Genomic DNA, 20592 nt, shown 5'->3' with positions numbered 1-20592 from the left:
TCTGGCAGTTGGCAAAACTTATTCTATGAAGTAAGAAGGTCCGTTCCATCCGTCCATCTTCCTGAGATGCCGGTGTATGAGAAGACACTTGATACAACACTGGGTATGATTACTCACACGTGCTGGTGTCCCAAAGAGCCCACTGGGCTTCCTTCACAGGGGATTCCTCCCTGGATCATTTACTATTGCTTATAGTTTCCAGGGCACTGGCCAGAAAAAAGCCTGAAGTTGAGAGAATCAGGGAGACCCTCAAAAAGAACTCAATAATTCGACCGCTTAAAGCTGAAATCCAACCTCTCATTGACAGCAAAAACGGAGCTGCCAAAAACCAAGCCATGCCTCTTCAAGAAAGGAAGGATTTCCAACTAACCCTTTCAACTAAATCCAACGTGGGTTCTTAGCTGAAATTCCTCCTACTCTACAGAAGGGCCTTCTCGGATTATTTTCCTTCAAAAACACATCATTTACACATTGAGTGTCTTTACTTTCCAAACCATTCAGAATTAGGGAAAGGGGGGAAAAACACGTCTGTTTCTATTTGAAACTGTCAAAATTAGCATTCAGTAATTAAAAATCACACCCTTTCTCTTAATAACCTAACCAGCATGATACAATCAGGTTGTGCCAACTCTTTAATCTAATTGACTAATTACAGATTTTAATTTAGTCAGTTACTGAACAACTGTTGACAATTTGTTTTCATTAGGGACAGAACAGAATAAATATTTAGGCTTCCAGTCACAAAGACTCCTGCGATCGGCTCTCCACCGTGACCCCAACTTCAGAGCAAGCTTCGGCTCCATCAATATCCTCAGACACAGGTACCCTTGCTGCACTCAAGTCACTTCTCAGCGAGGCCCTGAGCCAGAACAAGCCTTCCCAAAAGTCCCTCTTAAGGCAAAAGCCTTACGTACAAGCAGCGGCCTCCATTCCCAAAGTACAGGCAATTCCCAAATTCACACACGTCACTCAAGAAGTGGCAAACACTTAAATGTTGTGAAGAAAAATAAATTCAACGCTACATGTCACTGGCTTTTAAGCAACAAAATAAGTTAACAGTCAAAATAGGTTTATCTGCATTCATCTCACCGAGAAGCAAACTGTCACTGACATTTTTTTTTTAAGACACACGTTTACAGGTTTCTACTGAAATGATCCAATTCTTTCAAAGTGCATTTTTCCTCAAGGTCCCCATCTCCCAAAGTCATGCAAAAGTTTGTCAAAGTAGCAGCATAGCTCAAAGGTAGAGTGGGGCCCTGGGTTCAAATCCCAGCTCTACTATCTAATGACTTCCTAACAATGGGCTCATGCCTTCACTTCTCTGAGCCCTGGCTTCCTCATCCAAGAAATGGGGTCATAACAGCCCCTACCTTGTAGAGTGTTACAGGGATTAAATGTCATGCCCACATACAGTGCCTGGCCTGGGGTAAATGCAGTAAATGGTGGTTACTGCAGTTTCAGAAACTGTTGTTGTATCCCTCACTGTCCCCATGCTACAAATTAGGAAAGAACGCAGACAATAATCTGTCAAAGGTTACCAAGCTATTAAGTGGGAAAGCTTGGTGGAAAAGGATGATTTCTGGACTTGTTGTCCAGTGATCCATCTCCTACAGGTAATGCCAGCTCAGAACCGCAGGGAATATGGGACCCCTGCCTTGGGATATCTGTAGGGAGAGGAGGCTCTGCAGATGGGAGCTGTCCATGCAGGCTCTTAAACCCCCAGTGTGTCTACCCTCCAAGCTGCACTGCCCTAACAGAGAAGCCTTGCTTGCACAGCCAGGAGAGCAGGGGTGGATGACCTACAGAGGGCTCCGCCATCTCCGGAGAGAACATTGCATTCTAACCTTCCTCAGTCCTGAGGGAAACATGAGGGATGCCCCTCTACAGAGGTCAACCCTGGCCAAGCCAGGACAAAGCGAGAAGGCACCACTGCTAGGTGGGTCCTGCCTAAGGATTCTAACCAGGTCCCTGGAAAACTTTACTGGGGGCTCTTGAGCCATTGCTAATATTAAGTTCTAGAAGAATCGGGTCTGCCTCAATTGACACGGAACTAAAATTTCCAATGTGTTTCTGTTGACTAGAATTCTGTTCTACCAACCTGGTGTGCTCACGTTGGTTCCTCTGAGGTGATGAGAAAGTCTCATCAGCAGCTATATAGTTCTCATTTTCCACATTTCTTCATTAAAATTAATGGTGACTCGATGCATGCAATCTCTTTGTAAATAAAATATTTTCAAGTGTGGAGTCCACAGGGGGTGGTAGGAGATTTAACAAAAGGGGGCCTTTTCAGTGAAGAGAGAGGAGAGAGAGCAAACCTTTTCTTTGTTACATAGGTCCCAAAGCCAAGATGTTTTCTTCCTGGATGAGGTCATTAATAAACCAGCCCAATCCCTCTACCCACAGAGAAGCACCGCACCAGTCAGGAACCCTACGAGCCCAGGTCAGGCTTCAGCTGGCTCGTCTCCCTCAGGACCCACCTGGTCCTGCCAGTCTCAGCATCAAACCACCCCAGGCTGGGCAGGAGGTCGTCAATTAACGAGACAGAAAAGATGCCAAATCTGGACCAGGCACAGTGGCTCACACCTGTAATCCCAGCACTTTGGGAGGCCGAGGCAGGAGGATCACTTGAAGCCAGGAGTTTGAGACCAGCCTGGGCAACATGGCAAACCCTGCCTCTACCAAAAGAAAAAAAAATAGAAAAATTAGCCGGGCATGGTGGCACATGTCTATAGTCCCAGTTACTTGAGAAGGCTGAGGTGGGAGAATCACCTGAGCCTGGGGAGGTTGAGGCTGCAGTGAGCTGAGATCATGCCACTGCACTCCAGCCTGGGCAACACAGCGAGACCCTGTTTCCAAAAAAAAATTTTTTTTTTTTTTTTTTTTTTTTTATTAAGAAGACTAACCTATTAAGTCTACCTTGCCCATGGCTGAATCCCTCTAAGTGCCTCCATTTCCTTCTCTACAAAATAGGAATAACAGAACTTAACCCACAGGGCCGTTTTGAGTATGACAACAGACAAAACCTAAAGCACTTACAACAGTGCCTGGCATACAGTTAGTACCCAATAATTGTTTGCTATTGTCATCAGTTCTTCTGTCATGAAACAGGAGGAATGCCTGTCCTCTATATTACCCAACAGGGAAATAACGAAGAATGCCTTTTAAGGGTCGGAACACATAGTAAGTGCTCCATAAGCACCAGTTTGCTTTGTTAAATAGAAAATTCATTATTACTAAGCCATAATGCTGTCATTTAGAAACTCATCCCTCACCAAGAACTCACCACCCCAACTACCAATGGTTAACCTCCCATGAAGACTTGTCACTCTCTAAAATCCCGGGGACCAGAGGCAAACATCCTGATTTCCTCCTAGTCTTTTCTCGTCCAGCTCCCTCTGAAGAAGAAGCTGCCGGCAAAGTAACACCAAAGAAAGTATGTGGCGACAGTCAACTAGATTTAAGTTCATTTTCTGTAGCTTGGGGTCAGAATCGACTGAAGCACTCTGGTGATCAAGTTTTCTGCAATTCCCTATTCCACGCATTAGCTCGCTGACAGAAATTCACTGCGGTATTTAAAGTGGCAGCCATCACAACTAACTCAAATTGTATTGGCTTCCCCGATGCTGAAATGCTCTGCTGAAACCATCAATTGGCCAATTCGGAGATAACGTGGTGGCTGAAATTCCCTGTCATGCTGTAAAATCCCCTTTTGAAGCGGCTCACCAGCGCGGAGATCGTGGAGAGCCTTGCCTGGAGCTGCGGGCCAGGGCCGCCGCCCGTAACACAAGCGGGCTCCGAGCGGGATCTGGCCAGCAGGCGGGTGGCGCTGCCAAGAGGAAGAGCCTCCAGAGAGAGGATAACATTTTCTACTGGAAGCCTTCTAAAAGCCGGCAAGCAAAGACCGGCAGCGCGCACACGCCCGGCACCAGGCCTGCCCACTGGGCCGTCTGCCCCCTCAGCACCAGCCGGATGGCCAAAGCCACAGGAAGCTCTCGGCCTCTCCCAAAGAAAGCTGCAAAATTCCTAAAGGATGGCACAGACACAGACACGAGCGCCAGTCTCTTAGGTGGAGGTTTTCTCAAGTCAGTGGTGGCCCCAGGCTTGCTGTGTCACCAGCCTGCTCTAGCCTCAGTGTCCCCATCTGGAAACTGAGTGTCTCCTTCTTCTTGCACATCTGAAACAGCCTTCTCAAAGGGGACTACAACTCACAAAGCATTTTCACGAGCTCTCACCCAACTTCCAAAAAGCTGGAGGGGCAGAAAAAAGCTGGCCACTGTTTCCTATCATTTTGCAGATACCAGACAACTTACCCAAGGCCATCTGAAAGAATCAGATCTTGTACTTTGGTCATCCAAGTCCAAATCCCATGTATGGTCCACAACACTGCATCTAATGACAAAGACCGGCAGGCAGCGGGCGCCGGGCAATAACTACCCACCAACCATCTGCTATTTCCATCCAGTCTGTAAAGCTACGCTCTGCCCCTCTCAGAGCTCAAAGCACTGCAGCCGTATCCCAGAATGTGGGAGAGGCCTGCTCCCCCCAACTGCCTCCTCTCTCAAACAGCCTTTTGTGACTGGGAAAGAAGGATCAGAGGAAACCTCAGGCAGCGGCCCCAGGGAGCAGTCGTGCTTCTTAAGGTCAGAGGACTGTGAAACAGAAGTGAAATGTCAGGCGCTTCACCCAAACACACAAAGAGCAGGGGACACAAAACCTGCCCTGGAAGCTGTGCAAACAGCTGTCACCAGGAGGGGACAGGGAATTTGGGAGGCTGGGTCAACCTGGGTCAGACAGGATGCCTTACGACCTATGCTCACCACCGCTACTGCCTAAGCCCTGTTCAGACACAAGCTCCACAGGGGGCAAGGGACCCCCCCACCTCAATCACAGACAGGCAGGAGGAGCCGCCCCACAGCCAGCCAGCAGGGACAGGCTGCAAACTTCTCCAGCTCTGCCTAGAGAGCCACGTGGACTCAGCGATGAAGAAGAGTGTCCCTGCACTCCCAGGCCCTCTCCTCCCGCGCCCACTCCAGAGTGGTCCAGGCCACAGTCCCACCCCCTCCAACGGGAGCTGTTGCTTACTCTGCCTTCAATAAGCATCTGTTGAGACTTTCTGTGCATTCAATGCACTAAGACTATGGCAGCAAACCACAGAGACAAAGATACCAGGTGCCTGCCAGGCACCACTCTGAAAGCACAAGAGGTGGTGGGGGAACAATTCCCCGAGAACTCTCTAAGGGATGGATCATTTCCTTCTAGTACAGATCTGGAAACTGAGGCTCAGCAATTGCTTGTCGCTTGACACAAGTCACTTAACTTGTAGGAACTAAGATTCAGTCTCAGCTGTCTCTGGGCAAGTGGCCTTCTGACTTTGTGTTGAGCCCCAAAATAAGGCAAATTCTACAACACAAACCCAGGGCACACTTACTTTTATATGCACACGTAAAACACTGAAAACAGACATTTCCGGAAACAATACTTGTGTTCACTCTGTGTAATACGGTTGTTTCTCTTTTGATAATTACCAGTCATGACCCACTAAGTTGGTTTCATGATGGACTAATGGGTCACAGCTCACAGTTTACAAAACAATGCTTCACCATGTGCCCTTGTCCATCTTCATTAAAACATGTACTTAACACACTTGATGCCTGGGCAGGAATCAAATCCTTCTCACTTCTCAAGGCTCAGAGCCTTGCTCACCGACCTCAGAATGCTTTCAAGACCTGCGACAGGCACCAGGAATGGGGTAGCAGAAAGGGCAAGAAGTTCTTCCCCTCAAGGAGCTTTCATTCCAGAAAGGGGAAGGGAAGAGACACAACCTTAACTGAAATAACTCTCCTTCCAGGCAGCTGGTAACAAATGACTAAGAGAGTTACAGAGTTAGTTCCTGGGGAAAAAAACAGAAGAGGGATGTCTTCCCATAGGTGTCGTCCTGGCAGGCCTGGTAGAGGCAGCCACATTCCAGGCTAGCATCAGCTCTACAGAAGGAATAGTTGGCAGGCGAGGAAAAAACCCTCTCAGGTGGTACGGTACCAAGCAGGAATCATGGGGAAGAGGCCAAAGTGGCTGGGGAAAGTGCCTGTTCCAGATTCCTAGAAAATGAGAAGTCACTGGGAGAGGAGAAAATGGACAGTGATGGGACAACTTCAGGCCAGGTGCAGGCCAGGAGCATCTGAGCGTCCACTCTCTTCTCATCCTCACAAGCACCCCGGCTGGCTTGGAAGCTGCATATGTGACTTGCTCCTCCAATCACTGGGGCGGGGAGAACATATGTGACTTGCCACCACAATCCCTCGGGGGTTACCTGAAACCCAGGGATCCAGAGAGCTGATCAACAGGGGAACCAGCCCATGATGGTTCACACTTCACAGGCACACGCCTCTCACCCCAAGGTCATTCTGCTGGCCCCTTGTTATCAGTCACTGAGAACACTGCCCATCAGGAAGCCAGGACTCAGAGCAGGCCGGAGGTGAGGTTAAGAAAAACGACAGCACAGGCCGGGTGTAGTGGCTCACGCCTATAATCCCAGCACTTTGAGAGGCCCTGACAGTAGGATCCCTTGAAGCCAGAAATTCAAGACCAGCCTAGGCAACAAGCAAGACCACGTCTCTACAAAACATCAAAAATAAATTTAAAAAAAGAAAAATGACAGCACACATTTATGCAGAACTTACACTGTGCTAGGCACTACTATATATGGTGTGTATGTGTGTAAACTTAATCTTTATGACCTTATAAAGGTATACTTCATTTTTTTATTTTTTTGAGACTGAGTCTTGCTGTATCACCTAGGCTGGAGTGCAGTGATGCAACCTCGGCTCACTGCAACCTCCACCTCCTGGGTTCACACTATTCTCCTGCTTCAGCCTCCAGAGTAGCTGGGACTACAGGCACCCACCACCACGTCCAGCTAATTCTTCTATTCTTAGTAAAGACAGGGTTTCATCATGTTGGTTGGCCACGCTGGTCTCTTAATTTCTGACCTCAAGTGATTCGCCTGCCTCGGCCTCCCAAAGTGTTGGGATTACAGGCGTGAGCCACGGCGCCCGGCCTGGTATACTTTATTAACCCCATTTTCCACCGGAGGAAGTTGAGGCTCAGAGGTTACTTAAGGTGCCCATGTTTGCACAGCTTGTAACTGCAACAAGGCAAAGGAAAGAAAGCATCCTGGACTCCTGATGAGGCTTGCAGGTTTGAGTTCTACTGGTAACTTCACGCAGGGCACTTTTCCCTCTGGGCATGTTTCTTTAGCTACTTGAAACAACACTAGGTGACCTCCAGTTCCATCACCTGCAATCCCGCTATTTATATCTACGATAAATATATATTTCACTACAACACAGGGGTGGGACTGTTTACCTCCCCGCACCGCGCCCCCAACTCCATACTGACTCTGTATCTTGGTCTCTTAGAAAAACAAGATCATGGCCGGGCGCGGTGGCTCACGCCTGTAATCCCAGCACTTTGGGAGGCCGAGACGGGCGGATCACGAGATCAGGAGATCGAGACCATCCTGGCTAACACGGTGAAACCCCGTCTCTACTAAAAATACAAAAAAAATTAGCCGGGCGCGGTGGCGGGCACCTGTAGTCCCAGCTACATGGGAGGCTGAGGCAGGAGAATGGCGTGAACCCAGGAGGCAGAGCTTGCAGTGAGTGGAGATCGTGCCACTGCACTCCAGCCTGGGCGACAGAGCGAGACTCCGTCTCAAAAAAAAAAAAAGGAAAGAAAAACAAGATCATTCCCCACAATTCTTTTTAAGCCCACATCTCATCCTGGACTGCATCTGTCTCTTCAACTAGACAGTGAGCATAGTAGGAGCTTGGTAACCTCAAAACATGGTAGCGTCTTATTCTCCTGGTCTGACAGCCGCCTGATCAAGGCCTCAGGATCACCCCAGGAAGTCAAAAGAAAAAGAAGCCAATGTGGTCAGAACCAGCTTCCCTGCCATGGCTGGCACTTCCCTTCTCAATCTCACTGTCTCCTTAAGACTCCTTTTTTTTAATTATATGTGGGAATCCCACAAAGGGGATTCCCACATACAATAAAAGGGGAAAATTCCCTCATACAACAAAAAAAAATCAGGGAAAGTCTGAGCACCTGCCAGGGCAGGATACCTACCAAAGAGAACAGTCCAAGACCCCTCATTTCATCCCTGTTAACAAAGACACAGGATTTCACAGCACAACCAACTTTCCCTGGACAGCTTTCCAAGCCTCTCTCACAGCCATCCCCATGGTGGGCTGCGCCAGGACAACCCTTGAGCCTATTTTACAGTAAAGAGATGGACCTTGAGAAATGAAGGCCCCCACAGCTATCAAGGACGTGAAGCTGAAATGCAAATCTAGATTCCTGCTGATGCCAAGCTTCACGCCCTCTGGGCCTTACCACTTAAGCCATGCAGTGGCCACACGCGGGAGTGGGAGAGGACCATTCTGCCCAATACAGATAAGGGACACAGACATCTCAGGGGAGCATTTATCAGTACCAGTCTGTGACAGGACTGCCAGCTCTGCCCCTTGAGAGGGTGCGGGGGTGACACATGACAGCAGGGATGGGCAGTGGGGGGGTTAGAATCAATTCTCCCTGGATACTGAGGGATGACTGTACTATATTACTTAACTCTCACAACCACTATGCAAAGGAATCACCATTCCTCCATGCTACAGATGGGAAAACTGAGGATCCCGGCCAGGAAGTGAGGATCCCTGACGATTTCCAGCCAGGAAATGACAGAGTGGAAACTAGAATCACATGGGAGTCTAAGCCACCAGTCAGAACCCAAACCCTTTAAAATCCAGAGGATTCAAAACCCAGGAAAAGAAATGCAGAACACAGAAACACTGCTAAAACTCATCTTGCCAAGGCTACAAAAACCCCATTACCAGCCAGGCGCGGTGGCTCACACCTGTAATCCCAGCACTTAGGGAGGCTGAGGCAGTCAGATTACAACGTTAGGAGTTCGAGACCAGCCTGGCCAAGATGGCGAAACCCTGTCTCTACTAAAAATACAAAAAATTAGCTGGGTGTGGTGGCACATGCCTGTAATCCCAGCTACTCAGGAGGCTGAGGCAGGAGAATCACTTGAACCCGGGAGGCAGAGGTTGCAGTGAGCTGAGATCGCACCATTGCACTCCAGCCTAGGCAACAAGAGCAGGGAAGAAAAAAAAAACATTACCCCAGTGAATCAAAAAAAACAATCATGATTGTCTATTTGCTGTAAGCTCCCAGCAACATGTATTAAAGAAGTTTATGTGAATCGTCTAATGCACTTGTACCATGGTCAGAATTATTACCAAGCTAAAAAAGATTAATTTTTCTAAATACTCTAAACCCTCAGACACTATTATAAAGGCTACAGCTAGTGTAACATTTCTATTATCTTGGCTGACAGACCCCCAAGCACACACACCTCCCTGCCACTTCTCCCTGTTAAGGCGTAAACACACACAGTCTCATACAGAAAGAGGCAGGGAAGCCAAGGGAAGGAGGCACCCTTGACCTGAGGTTCTCCACTTGAGAACCTGCCTCCCTCACAAAATTCAGACGACCTAAGGAACTGTGAGGAGAGCTGGGTGTCTCCCAGCTCCCTCTGAGTGCTGGCTGGCACAGAGCTAACTCTCAGTCCAAGTTTGCAAATGCTTAGCTAACAAAGATGGCATTATGCGAAAGATTGGTGCACACTGCTGGTCTGGGAGTTCAAATGAAGTGACCACTGCCAAAAACTTTGTTTGGGTCCCCACCACTCCCCCCGCCCCACCTCCTGCCTTGAAATAAAGGGCAAGGATTTGCAATTTGGGGTCTTGCCGCCACTTGAAACCCATTAAGGTGGCTGCATTACTCGGGTTCTGGCAAAATGCAATTCCAGTTTCTCATTTAATGTTTAATTAGATACCGATGGAGGAGTCTGGCAGCCTCTGGGGTTAAGAGGAATTGCAGAAAACGGGGCAGGAGCCTAAAGAGGGGCCGCAACCCAAAGCCTCCGCTCCAAGGGGAATGGGGGAGAGGGAAAAAAAAGTGTGTATGTTTTGTATTTTTAATCTGCCACACAAGGGTGCCAAGGGTCAGAGCCAAAGGCAACACCGTGAACTTGCCAGGACCTCTGGGCAGATAGCTAGCCTGGCTTATCACGGGGCAGCACACTCCCCCAGCTCCTTGAAGCCCAGCTGCAAGCCTTCTCCACCTATTCCAGCCTGCACTGCCACCCTCTCATCCCCCTCCCCCTAAAGGGTTCTGGCAGGCATGGACACTCCCTGCCTGGCAGGAACCTCAGCTCAGCACATCCAAGGAGAGCCCTCTCAAATATCACTTTGCTATTTCAAACCCACCAAGGACGCTGGACCCCTGCCACACAGCCACAAATACCTCAGCGCCAGCCCACGCCCACGACTCTGGGGTACTTTCTTGCTTTAACCAACCCTCCTCAAGGCAAAGTCTCCCCTCTGCTGAGGAAGGAGTCAGCAGAGTCTTGCTGGGGTGGGAGCACAGGGCCAGGAAGCCAGCCTCACTGAGGTAGAACACAAAACAGTCAAGATGAGGCCGGGCGCGGTGGCTCACGCCTGTAATCCCAGCACTTTGGGAGGCCAAGATGGGCGGATCACGAGGTCAGGAGATCAAGACCATCCTGACTAACACAGTGAAACCCCGTCTCTACTAAAAAAATACAAAAATTAGCCGGGCGCGGTGGCGGGCACCTGTAGTCCCAGCCACACGGGAGGCTGAGGCAGGAGAATGGCGTGAACCCGGGAGGCGGAGCTTGCAGTGAGTGGAGATCGCGCCACTGCACTCCAGCCTGGGAGACAGAGCGAGACTCCGTCTCAAAAAAAAAAAAAAAAAAAAAACAGTCAAGATGAAAGGGAACTCAGGTCTACAGAGGAAGGAAACTGAGGCAAGCAAGGAAAATTCATCAAGGTCATGGAACTCCACGTCCATTTCACTCCCAAAGTTCTTCACCAGGAATCATAGAGGGGCCTGGGGTTGGAGCAGCTGTCCCTGAACCTCCCGAAACCATGCACAAGTCCCCTCTATGAGGGCTTTCTGGAAATACTGTCCACAGCTTTTACCACATTTTCCCTGCCAAAAGGTAAAAGCCACTGCACCACAGCAAACCCGCTTCCCAGAGTTCAGGTCTCACCTCTGCCAGCGACTCCGCAATTCACCTTGCAGAGGCTCCGTTCAAATTCTGTTAAGTTCATGTCTTCAGTGAACATGTGGGGGGGCACCAACCAGCATACCTGGTGCCAGATATGCTTCAGGTCAACTGCAAATACCTCCCCTCTGTTTTGCAGGGATTCTCTATCAAGTAAGTGTCAATAAAAGCTGTGAGGTAAAACTAGAAAGATGGAGGATTTCTAGTCTCAGCTCTGCCAACACCTGGCTGCCTGCCCTTGGACAAGCCACCTAAACTCTAGGGTTCAGTTTCCTCATCTGTAAAACAGGAGTGAGATTTTATAACGAAACCCAACCAACAAGGCAGCTGCAAAGCCCAACCACAACCACACGAATGAAAACGTGTTATAAAAAAGTACAGCAAGTATGTGTGGTGTAAGAATCCATCGCTATTCTCTAGTCTCTTTAGCTCAAAGGCCACTCATTTCTTGGCCTTCCAAATGCCACTCATTTCTTGACACTGAAAGGAAAACACAAAATTAGCTACCACACAGGGGGAAAAGGATTGCTTTTTGTTTGAGAAGGCACCAAAGACACTTCCCTGCAGGTCCACCTTGGAGAAGGTCAAAGCAGAGAAGGTGGCCAGGACACCACTGGGCGCATAGTAAGAGACGCTCATGCAGCTGGAAGTGTCCACTCGACAAAAGGTCAGGACCCAGACAACAGTGTCTAAGAGAACCCAAAGAGATGCCCCAGTGGGATCCCATGGGCTTTTGTCAACACTCTGAGATGCACTGCTCTGGCCTGAGGGTAACAGCAAGGAAATTACAATGGGACCCTAACCCTCCTCCCACGGCCTGGGGACCTCTTCTGATTTAATGCAAACCAATTTATCAGAAAAGTCCACTCCAGACTTGAGTTCTCCAATGCTCCCATTGCCCTGTAAGCACTTCCTACCCACTGAAGACGGGTATGGTATCTGGGCTGCACAAACTCCCCAGACCCTAAGAATCTTTGGATCTCCTTGATAGAAAACAGAAGGGCAGTCAACAAACACTTACTCACACTCGATTTTCTAAAAATCAGTTAAGGCAACTAGTTAACTAACTTTAAAATCACCTTGTTCAAGAGCACCCGCAACAGTTAAGTCTCTACAAGAACACCATCCAACGCTCACTGACCCCAAGCGACTTACTCATTCTTACCGTTACCTGAACTCCTTCATACAATCAGAACATGTGCCTGCTACATGGAAGGTACTGTGGGAGCTACAGAGATGAACAGTTCACGGTCTCAACCATGGAAAAAATGAATAGGCTGTTGCCAGAAAGACAACCCTAAGTGAGAAGTTAGGTGGAATAGTGCGAACAAATGCTACTTGCCATGGGCCTGCAGGGCCAAGCCTGGTGGGCTTAGAAACACCCATTCCAGAGTCAGTCATGACTCCATGGGTGTGCATTCTAACTACCACTTCCCAAGTGGGAATTAACCGCTGTGTGCCTCAGCTGCTTCATCTGCAAAATGGAGTGAACAACAAGCCTTCTCTCATCGGGTCTCTGGCAGGATATGAGGGACTGAACTTACAGCAGTTAGCAGAGTGATCTGGCACATGGAAAGCTGCCAACAGAGGCTTTGTATAGGTGGTTTTTATAGATATGGAGATGAAGAGGTGATCACAGAATGCAGAAAACTATCTCGTAAGTTCTCCAAGAAGGAGGTCTTAAAAGACGAATAGGATTTGAATGGGTAAGAGAGGAATGCACTCCAGGCAAGAGGAAGGAGTCAGCAAGAAGCTACTGCAATCAATTTAGCAAGAAGGAATGAAGGTTAACTAGACAGTAGTCACAGGAAGGGAGACACTAGATGAAGACTTGAGAAAGACAAAGAGAGAAGTGGGTTCCTTTTCCTAATTTTCTCAAGTTTTTCTCAGTTTTCCACTTGCTTCTCAGCTGTCACCCCTCCAACTCAATGCTACCCCTTAACTCCTTCATAATCCCCATTCATCACTCCATCCCTCCTCCCACATGCTGACTCTCAGGCCACATTATACCAGGTGGAGCCCAATTCAGGAAAAAAGGTTTTTACACCCCACACGTATGAAATGTGGGCCTCAACGAGGGTGAACTCATCTCTTAGTAGGATCTTCTAAATGTCAACGCCAACCTCAGTGATCTCTATACAATTCTACTGCCATTCCTTAGCAAATTACTGAAAGCAAACCCATGTGCAAACTTTCACTGCCGCCATATTGTTTCAAGATGGAAGACTACACCACAAGTTGCCGAAGAGTCTCAAGTTTATAGAGCACCAAACTTAGTTAAATCACTAACTTCTCTGAAAGGTACAGCCAAAAAATAGCATAGATATGCTACATCAAGAGAATGAAACAGACACACCCACCCACCCCAGATTCTAAAATGAAACTATTTGCATAGTAGTCAAAAACTAGCAACAGTGTTGGCTGTTCACAGTTTAGGAAAAAAAACATGCAAGATTTTTACTAGGTAGAAAGGTCAAATTCACCAACTATTTTTATACAGCTGTGTACCTCTTAGCCTCCCTGAACATCCAGTTCAGGAAATCTTATCGTCACCATGGGATTTTCCCAGAAGAACCACATCATAAGTGAACCAGTGACCTCTCCCTTTCACTACTACGTAAGTTTATCAGACCAGACATATCATTCACCAGCTTCTCTTTTTCAGCCCTGAAGAGGGCACAAGGACTGCTCAATTTCCTCAGTGTTCCTTTCCAAGAGCATTAACTTTTCATTCACAACAAAATTGCATCACATTGAATATTCTCAAAACCAGTGGGCCACCATCTGGGTCTCTACTCCTCATATTACAGGAGAAATTTTCACCACGAAGACATTGGTGATCATGGGATTTGACCACTTGTGAAACAACCAAATGGGTCTGGTCTCCCAGCCAATTTCTTTTTTTTTTTTTTTTTTTTGAGACGGAGTCTGGCTCTGTCACCCAGGCTGGAGTGCAGTGGCGCGATCTCGGCTCACTGCAAGCTCCGCCTCCCGGGTTTACGCCATTCTCCTGCCTCAGCCTCCCGAGTAGCTGGGACTACAGGCGCCCACCACCTCGCCCGGCTAGTTTTTTGTATTTTTTAGTAGAGACGGGGTTTCACCGTGTTAGCCAGGATGGTCTCGATCTCCTGACCTCGTGATCCGCCCGTCTCGGACTCCCAAAGTGCTGGGATTACAGGCTTGAGCCATCGCGCCCGGCCCCCAGCCAATTTCAACCTCCACGTACAGGGAACTCAGATGGCTGGCCCAAGCAGGTGGGACCTAACGACGTTCAAGAAACCAACTCCCAAGGACCCACGGATTCCCAGGACCATTCCTACCCACTGCACGCAGAAGAGCAAGACCAATTAGATCACCTGCTATATGGACATGCTTAACCATCTATAGGGTCAGCAAGCAGAACTGAATGGAGGCTATGGAAGACCTTCAGACACATCCTCTTCCATCTCCCCAAGATGGGTCCTAACCTATTTCATCGGATCTTCATGTGTGACTCCAATCCAGGTTTGAAACCTGGGTTGGTTTGTTTTTCCTGAACAGGACTGCTATGGGAGATGAATAGATGGCAGACAACTCTCTCATAATAATTTCATAAATCTTAAGAAACTCATCCAGGTAGAAAGTGAATAATAGGGTAAAAAGAACTACAATCTGATGATGTTAACTATCTTCACAAGAATATTTTGGCCACAAGATTATGAACTAGCTGATGATCTCAGAGTACAAATCTTCTTAGTGGATACAGTATGCCCACCCACACCAAACACACACACACACACCCCCCCCCCCATAATTTGAAAGATCGCTCTCTGGAAACCAGAGCAAGAAAGTTCCATTCCACCAAATTCTCATTCAACTCCAAAACACAAGTTTCATACTGGGTTTCGTTTGTTACAATTTCTTCTGAAACCAACACTAAAGAGGCTTAGTCCCCTCTCAGCTAACTGTCCACTCTTAACGTAAGTCTCACATAGTTCTGAGTCCTGTACAACACCATTTAATTCTCCACATAGATAGCTACACAATTTTTCACAATCACAACATTATGAAACACCGTTCACCAAGTCAGAACACTGCTGGAGAAGAGTACCATGGGGAGGGCTGCAGAGAGGTGGGCAGGGGAACAGAAAGAAAGGCAAGGAGAAAATAAAGACCACTGCCAAATGGCTGTGTATTTGCTTTTCGTACTAGAGAACTTAGAGCTATCCAACCCTATAATTATTGCTAGGATTAAAAATGTGTTACTCACATAATCATGAAAGGCTTTTGCTTCACTCGAATGTTCACAAGTGTCTCTCCTTTCAGGAGCGGCACAGTAAAGGTCCCAAAATACACTGCAAGGAGGAAAATACAATAAGGTCAGGTTACTAATTATTACTTGTGTACACAACGGCAAGTGCACAATGCATGGCGCTAACAGTACTAGGTCTCCCAAAGGCTCAATCCCACCTTATCAGCTCTCACTGGGCAAACAGCCTAAAAAACAGAACACGTCCAACTTTTTCTGGCAAGTCAGCCATTAGTAATGGGAGTAATAGTTCTTATATATCAAATACCTACTGCGTGCCCGATGCCTCACACCCGTATTACTTGTGTCTACCATAGACTATAAGGTAGGCAATTTTCTCTCCACTTTACACAGGGGGCAACTGAAGCTCAAAGGGGTTAGTAGAACCCACTCATGGATGCCCTAGGAGGACGAACGCAAATGTGGATGAGAATCCATACTGGTCTCATCTGTTTTCTTTTCACCACCCAAACCAAAATGGCTGCATATCCTAAAAAAGGTTCAAGTGCCAAAGTCAGGACATAACTATGATTCATACATCCAGCAATCTAGGAGAGACTCTGTCAATAAAGGAAATTTTACAGGTTCTTAATCCCAGAGCCCACACCTCCACCCTTCCCACCCCACCCCCACTCCCACCCAAGCCCTCCCCCAAGGAATTCTTATGCAAGAACCACTCCTCCCTCCACGCACCAAAAAACACAAATCAGTTAGGCAAAGGACAGGTCATGGACATCCAAGTATCTGGTCCTTTCACATTGCAGTAGAGGGCCCTCTTTAGAGAAGCACCTGTCAGCAAAGGGAAGAAGGAAGCAAGCCCAGAAATGCCTGCCTCATCCCCCACTAAAGATTTTGTAGGGTCACTCCAACATTTTGTACGAGAACAGACATACAAGTCCTATGTCAACCAATAAAGCCCTATTCAAAGACGGAGTTGTCACTGTTATTAACAAGGGACCTAAGAAACTCTCCAGATCAGGAGCCCAAGGCCCAGGGACAGAACCAGCTTAAAGGGTAAAGTGGGCACCAAAACCAAAGTCCTTTTGACTCCTGGTCCAATGCTCTTGTCCTCGTCACAAACAGGCAGCTCTGCAAGTCATCAGACAAGCATCTCACTCAAGGTGTGTGAATAATGCAGCCTGCCCCTCACCAGACAAGCTCCACTGCTTCCTCCTTGGGTCATTTTGCTCAGTGTCAAATCGCAGGAACCAACTTCTACCAAACAGGACCACAGCCACTCATAAGCCACCATCGCCCGGGCCTCACACAACAGACTCTACGTTCCTGTGCCTGAGATAAGGATGGAGAAGTTTCAGGAGCTCCTGGATATAACAGGAAAATCAGGGACTTCTACTAGCTGCAGAGAAGGGCTAGAGAACATTTCTTTCTGTCTTCTGGAACTGTACACATCTGATTACCTCCTCCACACGTTCAAGGTTTCCAACACTACAAATTCCCCAGCGCCTTCACTCATAAGCCTAAGTAACCTTCAATCATAAGCCTAACTTTCTACAAGATCCAAGCCGATCAGAGCTGCCAACCCCATCCACACACTCCCTCCAAAAACAGCCACAGAAAACCTATCACCCACTCCTACAGGTGGAATCCTTCCGCCACACTAATGCCTCCAAGACCTGCAGTTCCGAGGTTGGCAGAAGTAATTAAAAACTCATTTTCTCTGCACAAGTTAGAACAGACACTTCATCCTCCTGCTGTTCTAAGACTTAGAACAGTAACCTGAGCTGGCAGGTAAACCCGCTAAGATGCCAACAGACATGAGACAGGACACACCGTTTTGCTGAACTCCATCAAGCCACTCTGCTTTCTTTTCTGTTTCAAAAGGATGTTAAAGACTCCACCGGTCAGTGGCACAAAACACCGGGGTCATACACTTAGGGCAACTGGGTCCGGCTGACCCTAAGCTCCCTCTTGGCTGTCGTATACCCAACAGAGACCAAACCTGCGGTGGCCCCACACCCAAAGGACACAGAGACCTGGTAAGAGAGTCACAGAGAGTGGGAGCCCCTAACTACAGACACTGTGAGGTCGACTCTGACCAGTTAAGGTTCTGCCTAAAACAACACTTTGTGGTTTTAGTGGGGGAGGGGGGCGGGGAGCTCCCAGAGGAAAGGAAGGACCAGTCAGTCTGAATCAGTATCTTTAAAGGAAGTGGCAGCCCTTTCTTGCTTTTTCTCAGGGTGCCTGGAAAAAGCCCCGTAGATGTCCTATCTTAAGGTTGTAAGCTCCGAGGAGAAAAAGGAACGGACAGGCTAGTTGTAAAACAGACCTGGTATCCCCTCCACGCCGCCCCACCCCCACTCCTCTAATTAAAGCAACATGCAGAATTGACAAAAATCCTCCAATGTTTTTTCAAACCCTTGCCTAGAGCCCCAGAGTGAGATGTAAAAGTAAGGAGTTTCTACCCCAACATCACAGATTATTTTGTCGTTTTTCCCCCAAAACTTCAGGTAGCATCCTCTTCTGCCCTTTTCCTCCTTGGCCAGCTGGGCCGGAGTGCCTCGAGGTGCCCCGCTCTGTGCAACGCGGAGGGCCACAGGGTGGAGGGCCTGCTCCAGGCCTCCCTTCTTTGTTCACTTGGACCCAGGGCTCAGAACAAAACAAACACACATGCAAAACTATCACACAAACTTACCACCACCACGAGTGCAAAAACCCAGGCGGTTCTCCCAACGTGATGTTTTTTTCCCATCGAATCTGGAAAGGTAAGAGCGGAGGCAGCTTAGAGGAGTAGACACGGGGTGGGCTGGGGGCTTCCTAGAGCCAAAAGGCTGGGAAGACCAACTAACAATAAATGCCAAAAGGTGATAAAAATTCAAAATGGTGGCCACAGTGGCTGCTCCTGAAAACAAAGGCTCTAAGAATAGTGGGGAGGGGGGTGTCAAGAAATTGGATGCTGGGGGGAGTCCCACTCACCTCCGATAAGAAGGTCTGTGCAGATTTCTGTGCTCCTACGTGCAGTAAATATTCGTAGACGTATAAAGCTAACCTGGAAAGTGGGCAGGGAGCAAAGAGAGAGGGGAAGGAGTCAGATCCCACCGGCGCTCTCCAGGACCTTGCCAGCAGGCTTTGAGCCCTGTCTGCGCCGTCCCATTGTGGCCCCGACCAGAGGTAAGCAGCTAGCTAACCCCAAACAGGGCCGCCAGGTGCGAACAGTTAGGGGGTGGGGACCGGGGAACGCGTTACCTCAAGCAGTGAGGGATGGAGAGCAGCCCCAAACTTGAACTTCCAAGTCGCGTCGGGGACAAACCCACCTAGGTTCCTCAAACTCGCAAGCCACTCGACCCCACAGCCACCTTGCCTTTCCCGACCCAGTCCTCGCTACGCTCTCCCCGGCTTTGGAGGTCCAGGGAGACTCAGCCCTGGACTCCGGGTGCTTGGCGCGCTCTAGAGAGGGCAGCAAAGCACCACCCTCGTCACCTCCCCCCAAACAACTGTGCCCCAAGTCTGGGGCCAAGCCGGCGCCACCGTCGCTGCCTAGCCCGGCGTCCGAGGACGCGGACCCAGTGACGAATACGAGGGCAGGGAAGGGAGAGCGCTCCCGGCCGAACAAAGCCCCCGGCACGCACTCCTCACGCCGCCGGCGGACAAAAGGAGGCTTCGGGGCTGCAGAAGCCACGCGCCCCCTGCCCGCGCCCGGTGGGCAAAGTGCGGCCACCGCGGCGAGCGCCCGGCTGGAGCGAGCGTCCAGGCTCGCTGGCGGGACCTCGCCCACCACTCACCGCGGGGCCCCGCGCCCGGCCCGCGCCACGGCCACCAAGTACCTCCTCCGGCGGCTCCCCCCGCCGCCCCTTCCCCGATCTCCCAACCTCCGCCGGCTCCCAACAATGGGTTCTCCCACGCCGCCCGCCCCGGCCTCGGGGAAGGGGCCAGGCAGGCGGCGCCTGGACCCGGGGGCCAGAGGGCGCAGCAGCCCCCGGCCCCCGCCCGCCCACCTGCCTCCCACCGCCCGCCCGCAGCCCGGCGGCGGCGCGGCCGCCACTTGCAAAATAGGGCTTACTTTTCCCGAGCCTGCCCGTCCGAGGGCACCGCCGAGCCTTTGCCTTTGGCAAACATGGTTTGCAGGGAAGAGGGCGCCGAGCCTCGCCGCCGCCGCCGCCGCCGCCGCCGCCGCTACCGCTCCGGCTCTCCCGAGCTGCCCCTCGCTCCCGGCCCCCTCCCCGGCGCTCGCTCGCTCTCTCGCTCGCTGGCGCTCTCCTCGCCGCGCTCCCCTCCCTCCCCCCCAGGCGCTGGCTCCGCGCTCTTTCCAGCTGTCAAAGCGTCAGCCCCGGCCGCGGCCCCATCGCCCTGGAACTCCTCCCGCGCCGGCTCGGCCTGGAGTGCCGCCGCCGCCGCCCGCACGGCCGCCCGCTCTCCGCTCGCTCGCGCGCCCTCCCGGCTCCGCCTGCGCCGCCCTCTGCGCCTCCAACACCGCTGCCGCCGCCGCCGCCGCCGCCGCTGGTCTACTTGGAGCTCAACCGAACGTGGCTACCCGGGCGAGGGAGCGAGGCGGGCGGCAACGTCCCGCGATGGATGGCCGCGTCGACCAATCGGCGCACGCGGGGGCGGGCCCGGGCCGGCCGGGAGGGACGCCCTGACAGCGCCGGCCGCGGCAGTCCCCGCTGCGGCCGCCTCCGCGGAGCCGCTGCCTGCTCCTGCGAGCGAACTGGGGGCGTCCGGGGGCGCGAGCCTCTCTTTTCTGTCGCCGGGGCGGGGGACGACGTGGATCGGGCTGGGGGCACCCTGGTCTCCTCGCCCCAGCGAGGAGGGGGATCTGACTGGCGCTCCCCGCGGCGTGGACCACTGGGGGTTAGGGGGGCGCTGCGGCAGCGTCCGGTGGGAGGGGGCGCAGACCCCCAAGCGGTCGCCGCTCTCTCCCTCCTGCCACGTCCGTCTCCCTTATCTGCTCCTCACCTCCCCCCCGCCGCGGCCCGCGCCAGCCCAGCCCTTATCTCGCCCTTCCCTCTCGGTAGTCCTCCCCCTAGGCTCCGACCCCGAGCCCCTCCCCAGACTCCAGCCCGGCCCCCAGCCCGCCCCGCCCCCGGGCCTCACTCTCGCCCAGTCTAGCTTCCGAGCGCCGGGCCCGGGGCTCCACGCTGAGAGCGGCGCGGCTCGAGCCGGCGCCGAGGCGCGCGGCTGCTCCTTTACTAGATCA

The 20592-nt window shown here is 50.8% G+C and overlaps 1 protein-coding gene across 4 annotated transcripts in view; it reads right to left on the bottom strand.

The window, feature by feature from the left end:
• The window catches only part of LOC105495102 (single stranded DNA binding protein 3), a 180967-nt gene extending 161340 nt beyond the window's left edge, over positions 1–19627 (bottom strand). For 3 of the 4 annotated variants that reach the window (XM_011764302.3, XM_011764303.3, XM_011764304.3), the window contains exons 1-4: positions 19459–19616; positions 18375–18447; positions 18094–18155; positions 15402–15486 (exon numbers count right to left, since the gene is read on the bottom strand). In XM_011764302.3, the coding sequence (XP_011762604.1) occupies positions 15402–15486; positions 18094–18155; positions 18375–18447; positions 19459–19514 (276 nt within the window). In that variant the 5' untranslated portion in view covers positions 19515–19616. Of the gene's footprint in view, positions 1–15401; positions 15487–18093; positions 18156–18374; positions 18448–19458 lie in introns of all 4 variants that reach the window. The other variant, XM_011764305.3, reaches the window with a different exon arrangement.
• Between the last annotated feature and the right edge of the window lie 965 nt (positions 19628–20592).

This window comes from Macaca nemestrina, chromosome 1, assembly GCF_043159975.1.
Source record: "Macaca nemestrina isolate mMacNem1 chromosome 1, mMacNem.hap1, whole genome shotgun sequence".
Taxonomy (NCBI): Eukaryota; Metazoa; Chordata; class Mammalia; order Primates; family Cercopithecidae; genus Macaca; species Macaca nemestrina.
The sequence above is the reverse complement of the archived record's forward strand: the minus strand, read 5'-3'. Positions and strand labels throughout refer to the sequence as shown.